Source organism: Belonocnema kinseyi, chromosome 3 (assembly GCF_010883055.1).
Source record: "Belonocnema kinseyi isolate 2016_QV_RU_SX_M_011 chromosome 3, B_treatae_v1, whole genome shotgun sequence".
In the NCBI taxonomy this organism is placed as follows: domain Eukaryota; kingdom Metazoa; phylum Arthropoda; class Insecta; order Hymenoptera; family Cynipidae; genus Belonocnema; species Belonocnema kinseyi.
In genome coordinates this window covers 101,703,739-101,712,458 of record NC_046659.1, presented here as the reverse complement: position 1 = coordinate 101,712,458, position 8,720 = coordinate 101,703,739, and the positions used below count along the sequence as shown (strand labels likewise).

General features: G+C 23.7%; 1 protein-coding gene across 1 annotated transcript; it reads left to right on the top strand.

Moving 5' to 3' along the window:
* The first annotated feature begins 554 nt into the window (after positions 1-554).
* On the top strand, positions 555-8,166 carry LOC117169352 (D-aminoacyl-tRNA deacylase 1). The gene is made up of 4 exons (XM_033355690.1): positions 555-724; positions 3,080-3,170; positions 7,695-7,930; positions 8,005-8,166. Exons 1-4 carry the CDS (start codon positions 682-684, stop codon positions 8,091-8,093), a joined length of 459 nt encoding a protein of 152 aa, XP_033211581.1. The 5' UTR covers positions 555-681; the 3' UTR covers positions 8,094-8,166.
* The last annotated feature ends 554 nt before the right edge of the window (positions 8,167-8,720 follow it).

Here is an 8,720-nt window from a genome sequence, read left to right as displayed (position 1 = left end):
CATTCAGAAGTAATCATTTTTTGGTTAAAAACTCAACTGCTCAGTGGGGCACACAAGTCCTAAACTTGTCCTATATACGTCTTTTGGCGAACGTATAAAGGACGTCCTGAGAAACTTTTAAAGACATGAAAAGATCCAAAAGATGTCTTAAAGACGTCAAATCATATAACATAGAGGTACATTCTAAGGACGTCTTTAGAACGTCCCGGTGCCCACTGGGTGCTTGGTTGAAAGTTGTACCAGTTGTACTAATTTGATTAAAATTATGGTTTTTGTTTAACATCCATCACTGTAGTTGAAAATAAGTCACTTTGGTTGCAAATTTAAATATTTGGTTCAAAATGCGTTTTTTTTTTAATAATTTGAAAACGTTCAAAACATTTGAAAAAGTAGAAGCAAATTTAAAAGACAAAGAATTATCTTGAACGCAGCCTAGCGACAGTTTGTACAACGATTTTTACCAATTTCACAATTGAGATCCCCTCCTATAATTTATTTTTCCATTGTCCGTAAGTCTAGTGATTCTGGCTCAAAATCACTAGAATTTCTGGGGTCATTCATTCGAATACCTACGGCATATTCCTCCGGTATCCAGAAAGAAAGAAATATTTTTTATTTTTTATTTAAACCCTAGTCGGCTAATAAATGTGATTATTTTTACGAATTTCCTCGACTTAAAAAATGAAAGCCATTATTCAACGCGTCACAAAAGCCAGTGTTTCAGGTAGTTACAGTTATTAATTAATACTTATTTTGCTCCTTTCCAATGTTTGCATTGTTCACAAAAACTGTTTGCCTTTTGCTGACGTATTTTTGGATGTTTAATTCTGTCTTCTTAAATTACATTTTTTTAATAATTATTTAAAGTTCAAGATTCATAAATTAGAATAACACGTAGAATAATAAAATGATCTACAAAATACATTTTTAAAAATTAATTTATAAACTATATATAAAATACTCAAATAATACATTCTTTCGTGTTCCTTGTTTGACCAGTTAAACGTTTAAACTTTTCGTTGTGAACTTTTTTAAAAATTTAAAGTATAACTTGACACAGTTAAGTTTTTGAGGTTAAATATTCAAAGCAAAAGACATAATTTGAAACCAAATAAGCAGGCCTAACATTTCTTGAACTGGTTCAATAACAGGGGAATTAGGGATATCATTTTGTCAGATAAAATTAATTTAAGCACTGTATTAAACTGAATTGGAAACGCTTTAAATTACTAACACAAAATCAAATTTTTAAATATTGAGTAAAACAAAATTAATTTTCACCAAAAAAAAAACATATTTTCAAGAAAATTGTAAAATATCAAAACAAAAAGCGAATTTTCAACTAAAAAAGATGATTCTTACAAAAACTGGAATAGTTCAATTTTCAGTTAAAATTTTTCATTTTCAAGGAACAAAAAAAAATAATTCTCAATAAAATAGATCAACTTTCAGCGATATTTCTACAAAACAAAAAAATAATTTTAGATGAGAAACAATTAATTTAATTCGGTGGTATTTTTTCCCAAAAAATTTAAAAATTCTAAACTAAAATTGTACACCAAGAAAGATTGTTCAGTCTTTTTTAATTTTCTACAAAACATTTGAATTTTCATAAAGTATTTTTTACAACAAAAAAATACTTTAAATCAGAAAGAATTATTTTAAACAAAAAATATGAATTTTCCACAAAACAGTTGAATCCTTAACCAAAACAGTTTAATTTTCAAGTAAATAGTTGTATTTTTAATAACAAGTTTTATAGTTTAATAACAAATTCTTGAATTTTCTACAAAAATATTGAATTTTCAACACGAAAATATAAATTTTCATTCAATGGTTGAATTTTCTACCCAAATAATTTAATTTTCAACCGAAAAAAAGAATTATTTTCAATCAAAAATGTATTAAATGATATTTCTACCAAAAAATATTTTAATTTTAAATCAGAAACAATTGATTTCAATCGAAAAAAATTAATTTGCAAGAAAATATTTGAATCTTCAACCAAAATAAATTAATTTTCAAATAAACAGTTGTTTTTTTAAACAAAAAATTAAAATGTTTACCAAAAGGAATAAATTTTCAACCAAGTAAGTGTTTTCAGTCAAGAAGGAAACAAATTGTTAATATTTCTACAAAACAGTTGAATTTTTTTATCAGTAGTTAAATTTTCTACCTAAATATTTGAATTTTTTAACAAAAATGATAGCTAAAAAACTTAATGTTCAAACAAAAAACATTTTACAGCGAAGAAAGAAAAATCAACCAAACTATTGAATTTTCAACGAAAAAGTTAATTGCTAACCAAATAGTTAAATTTTAATTCCAAAAAAGATTAATGTTTAACCAAAAAAAATTTAATTTTGAACAAAAAAGAATGTCTAACAAAATTGTTCATTTTTCAACGAAATGATTAAATTTTTAATCAAAGAATAAAACTTTTGCAATAAAAGGTGAATTCTCAATCAAAAATATAATATTAGATTATTTAAACAAACAAAATTAACTTAAAAAAAGATTTGATTTTCTTATGGGACTCTATTGATTCAGTTGGAATTTACGTGAAAAAAAGGTGGAAAGAAGCGATTAGCAAAAATACTGAAGCCTGCAGTAAATAAATACAAATTTTGATGATTTATAGATCAGAGAAGAATAGATTAAATAAAAATTGAAGTTCAGTATTTATACCTTTAAAATATTAGGTCAAAAAAGTTAAAATTTTGCTTAAAAAAGTAAAGTTCGATGCCCTGAAGTTAATTAAAATATTTTTAAATAAGTTGAAAATAGTGGAAAGTTTAACCGAATAAATTTTTCTACAGGTTAAATTTTATCATGTAATTATTTTTTTAATTTAATTTATAAATTATTAATATTAATTCGAAATATATTTTATATTCTCAAATTGATATGCAGTGTACATTTTTTTATAGTAAAAGCTGGATTCCAATGTCGTATAGTCTTCTGAAATAAAAACACCATAAAAACTTGAGGAATTTCTTTACTCATTTTCTTATATAAACTTTGGTTAATTTCCGATATTAATTTTTGATTACTAGTATAAAATCTTGTTTGTTTTCAGTCGATGGAGAAGTCATTAGCAGCATTGGAAAAGGTCTGTGTGTCCTGGTAGGAATTAAAAGAGAGGATACTCTACATGATATGGAGTACATGTAAGGGATCATCCATCAATTTCGTTAAATTTAAATTTTCGACTAAAATAATGGCTCATCCTATTGGTTCAATTTAAAACCTAGCAAGGTGAAATTTCACAAATAATGTAATTTTAAATCAGGAGAGATTAATTTTCATCTAAAAATATAAATTTTTAATAAAAAATGGAATAGTTACATTTTCAGTTTAAAAGTTAATTTTCAAGAAAAAACTCATTCTTAACTGGTTAAATTCAACTTAAAAACACGAATTTTTAACAAAATATTAATAGATTCATCTAAAATAATTATTTTTCAAAAAGGAATAATAATTTTCTAGTCAAAAAGATGAATTTTGAACAAAATACATGATTTTTTTTAACAGAATCTGTGAAATTTTAACAACAAATTGACTTCTAACAATTAGTTAATTTTTCAAATAAGTGGTTTAATTTTTTACCAAATAGTTGAACTTTCTACCAAAATAGTTAAATTTTCAAATAAAAGTTTCAACATAAATGAAATACATTTAAAAAAGCAAATTTTCTGCCAGTTAAATTAAATTTAAAGAAAAAAACGAATTATTAGCAAAATAGTTGTATACATAGCCACATAAAAAAATTCCACTTTCCGCCTGAAACTAGATTAAAAAAATAGTTAATTCTCCAACAAGTAGTCAATTTTTTAAATAAACAGTTTAATATTCAATAAAATAGTTGAATTTTTTAACCAAAAATGAATTAGTTACATTTTCAGTTTAAATAATTAGTTTTCAATCAAAAATGGATTTTCTTTCAGTTGACAAAATTAATTCATTTTCCACAAAACAGTTGAATTTTTAAACCGAAATTGTAAATTTTTAATTAAAAAGTTAATTGTCTACCAAATAGTTAATTTTTTACCAAAAAATGGTGTATCTGAAAATATCGTTTTTGAAACAAAAAATACGTATTTTCTACAAAACAATTGCATTTTTAGAACCGAAAGGAAATTTTTAACGAAGCCGGTAAAACTTGGTATTTTAACGAAAAAATATTTTTATTTTATTGTAAAAAACAGTTGGATTCAATCAATTTTTTCACCAAATAGTTGAGTTTTCACACAAAAAAGCTAAACTTTTAATTTAAAATATTGTTTTTAACAATAATGGAATAGTTATATTTCAAGTTTAATAAAAAACTTGTTAAATTTAATTTAGATAAAAAAAAGTTGCAGGATGGGGAATTGACGGAGAAATCGGGAATTTGATTGACTGAAAAAAACTAAATCAAAATCTATTTTTGAATTTTTTTATTTATTTAGAAATCAAACTGGTTGTTTAAAATGTCATGTACTTTGTAAAAAATTCCTCTTTTTTGTAGAAAATTAATCTTTATGGTTGACAATTCATCAGTTTGGCTGAAAATTAATTCCTTCATCTGAAAATGTGTATGTCCATTTTTGGTTGAAAATTGATATTTTCTTGCAAGTTAATTTTCTTGTTTAAAAATTCTTCTTTTTGGTTAAAAATTCAATTATTACAGTTAAATATTTATCATTATAGGTGAACATGCAAATTTTAGATCGGAACTAAAATTACTTGGTTAAAGTTAGTACCAAAAAATTAATAGAATACGTGCATTTTCAACTAAAAAAGATAAATTTATAACCAAAAAGTTTAATTTTGAACTGAAAAAGATAAATTTTCAGTTAAAAAAAAAATTATTTTTTAATCAAAAAAAGAGACGAATTTTCAGCGAAATATTAAAATTTCTCACCAGTTAAATGAATCTTCAATCAAAAATATAAATTTTTAACAAAGCAGTAAAGCTTGCAACCAATTTGTGGATTTTTTACCAATAAAGATGAGTTTTTAAGAAAATATATTCATTAAAAAAAAAGAATTAAGTTTTCAATCAAATAGTAGAATTTTTCATCAAAACAAAATTTTAAAGAAAAATCTTTATCTAAGAGGTCCTTGTGCGTAATTTTTGCACATTCACAAAAACTTTTTCCTGAAGATTGTCTTTTTAGTCATACGTTTTTTTACTTCGTTAAAAAATTAACAATTTTCTTAAAACCATATCCATATTTTGTTGCTGATAAGTCAACTGAAATCTTTTTCGGATGAAAACTATTTTTTCTAAAAATGTGTCTTTTTGATTTAGAAGTTCATCTTTTTCAGTATAAAGATTGCATCTTTCTTGGATAGAAATTCAACTGTTTTGTTGAAAATTAAAATAGAACCTAGAAAATTTACTTTTTGCTTAAAATTTCTATTTTTGTGTTGAAAAGTCAATTGAAATCTTTTTCTATGAAAATTTAACTGTTTTTTTGTTGTAAATTTATGTTTTTGATTAGAAATTCACCTGTTTTAGTAGAATGTTAATTTTTCTTGGAAAAAATTGCGCCTTTTTGGTTGAAAATTTATCAATCTTGTTGAAAGGTCATACTTTTTTTATTAAAATCTGTTTTAGAATAAATTGCATCTTTCTTGCATAAAAATGCAACTGTTCGGTTGAAAATTCAACCTCTTTTTTGAAAGTTAGTCTTTTTGATTTTAAAATTCAACTGCTTTAGCATAAATTACATCTTTCTTGGATAAAAATGCAACTATTTGGTTGAAAATTCAACAATTTTTTGGATAACTCATACTATTTGGTTGAAAAATCTGCTGTTTTGTTTGAACATTTAAATATTTCTTAGTCAATTTACTTTTTTTAAAATTTATTATTTTGAGGTTGAAAAGAAAACGAAAATCTTCTCTGGGTGAAAATTCAACCTCTTTTTTGAAAGTTTGTCTTTTTGATTTTAAAAATCACTTTCTTTACCAAAAATTACATCCTTCTTGGATAAAACTGTAAATTTATTTTTTTTTAAATTTATTATTTTGGTGTTGAAAAGAAAACTGAAATCTTTTCTGGGTGAAAACTCAACTTTTTTTTGTTGAAAATTTTGTTTTGTTTTTAAATTAAAAATTCATTTGTTTTAAGAAAAATGTTATCTTTCTTGGATAAAAATGCAACTGTTTGGTTGAAAATTAAACTATTTCGTAGAAAATTTACTTTCTGTTTAAAATTTATATTTTTGTATTGAAATATCAACTGAAATCTTTTCTGGGTGAAAGTTCAATATTAAAAAAGAATTTGTTGTTTCTTGTAAAATATTCATATTTTTTAGTGTAGATTTCTTTTTCTTTTTTTGGTGAAAATGCAACTATTTGATAGAGAATTCAACGATTTTGTTAAAAATTCAATCTTTTTGGTTGAAAAAATTCGTCTTTTTAGAATGAAATTTCAATTTTTTTTCGTAGAAATTTATGTCTTGCATAAAAATTAAGACTTCGTTCGTGAGAAGTCATACTAAATCTTTGTGAACAGAAAATTTAACTCTTTTTTTTCTCGTAAATTTATCTTTTTGATGTAAAAATTTATCTGTTCTAGTAGAAATATCATTTTTTATGAAAATGCCATTTTTTAGTTATAAATTCTTCTCCTATGCTTGAGTATTCAACTTTTTTTGTAACATTTGGTTCAATTACTTTGTTAAGAAATCATTTTTTTTTCTTGAATATTTGTATTTTTAGTTGAAAATTCATGGTTTTTGGTTAAAAGATGAACTATTTTGTAAAAAAAAAAACAATCTTTGTTAATTGATAATTCAACTTCTTAAGTAAAAGTTAATCTACATTGTTAAACATTTATTTCTTTGATTGGAGGCTTATTTCTTTGGTTGAAAATGCAACTATTTATTTGAAAAGCCTTTTTTGGTTTAAAATTAATGTTATAATTGAAAATGTATCTTTTCCATTATTTAAGATTAATCTTTTTTCGTTAAAAATTCTTCTTTCTTAATAAAAAATAGTAATTTTCGTTGTTTGAAATTTCATATTTGTTAGGCAAAAATGCATCAGTATCGTGGTAATTTTTGTTTCTGAAAAGTCATATTTTGTTTTGAAAATTGTCGTTTGGCTTGAAGGATTAACAATTTAGATACATTTTTATTTCTTTCTTGAGTGAAAAATCTTTATTTGTTGAAAATTCATTTTTTTTTTATTCTTAATTTTTTTGTATAAATTTCATCTTGTTTGATTAGAAATATAAGCTATGATACTTTTTTGTTGGTAATTAATTTTTTTAGTTTGGAGATTCAACTATTATGTTCAAAATGTAATTCTTTTTTTGATAATTCAAGTTTTTTTTTTAAGTAATCTTTTGTAGTAGAAAATACATTTTTTGATTCATATAAATTAATAAATTTGAAAAGTTTATCAATTATTCTGTGTATATTAAAAATATTACAATATTAATATCCGGGAATTTTCAAAATGAAGTTCTTGGACACCGTGCCTAATTCTTCTAGCAATAACTAAAAAAATATTTCTGGAAACTAAAAATTACGTACAGTAAGAGGGGCGAGGGGGCGTCTTAGAGAAGGCCTATAATCCGTTACGTAATTTAAGTACGGTTCCTTATGGACGATCCCTAATGAAAAATTGTTATTTATTCTCATGTCGACTGGTATTTTTTATCATATTAATTTAATTTATTTTAATAATGCTTGCAGAGTAAAGAAAATTTTAAACACGAAAATTTTCGAAGGAGAGAATGGAAAAAAATGGGCTGCAAGTGTGATGGATAAACATTACGAAGTACTTTGCATTAGTCAATTTACTCTTTATCATGTTATGAAAGGTAATAGATTGGATTTTCATAACGCTATGTGTGCCCATGAAGCGGAACTTTTCTATAATAAATTACTAGCTCAACTAGCTGAAGATTATAATCCAGAAAAAATAAAAGGTAAATTTTAGAGAGTCAAAACTAAATCTTTTCAAATGTAGGTTCTTCTTCAGTCTAAAATATAATTTTTTCAGACGGCAAATTCGGTGCAATGATGGAAGTTGATATTCAAAATTCTGGACCTGTGACTTTAGAAATAGAATCTCACGGTCTTCAAGATTAAAAAATACAACTTCTTAATTTATATGTATATATCCTTGTATATCCAAATATTATATATTTTTAAATATGCGAAAATATACGAACGGTTAAAAAATCAGATAAAAGTCTTTATTATTAATGAAAAAATTAATTTTTTTTTAATATATAACATTTTTTTAAATTAAGATTCTACAACTCTAGAATTTCTTTTAAAAAATTATATTGTGCATATATTTTGAAAAGAGAAACTTTAATTTGAGTTCGAAACTTACTTAAGTCGGAAATGTTTAATGTCAATCAATTGTAAATTTAATTAGAGAATTCACACTCTTTCCCCTATTCCTCTTTTTCAATAATTCCTTTTTTTTTCCTCTCTATTTACAATCACCCTTATGTTTTTTTTTTTCTTAAATATGAACTGAATTGATAGAGCACAATAAGAAAATTCCATTATTTTAGGTTGAAAATCCATTCTTTTTGGGTAAAAATTCGAATATTTGAATGAAAATATAATTATTATTTTGGAAATTCAACTATTTTGGTTAAGTCCACTTTTACGGTCAAAATTTTAACTTTTGTTGTTGAAAATTCGCTTTTTTAACAGAAAATTCTTCCTTTTATATTGAAGATTCTTTTTTTTTATGGTAAA

What these genes read in the sequence shown, in the direction of transcription:
- LOC117169352 (XM_033355690.1), top strand. Translation starts at nt 682, where the DNA reads ATGAAAGCCATTATTCAACGCGTCACAAAAGCCAGTGTTTCAG. An exon ending in CTACATGATATGGAGTACAT is followed by an intron (nt 3,171 to 7,694) that starts GTAAGGGATCAT and finishes TAATGCTTGCAG; the next exon opens with AGTAAAGAAAATTTTAAACA. An exon ending in TAATCCAGAAAAAATAAAAG is followed by an intron (nt 7,931 to 8,004) that starts GTAAATTTTAGA and finishes TAATTTTTTCAG; the next exon opens with ACGGCAAATTCGGTGCAATG.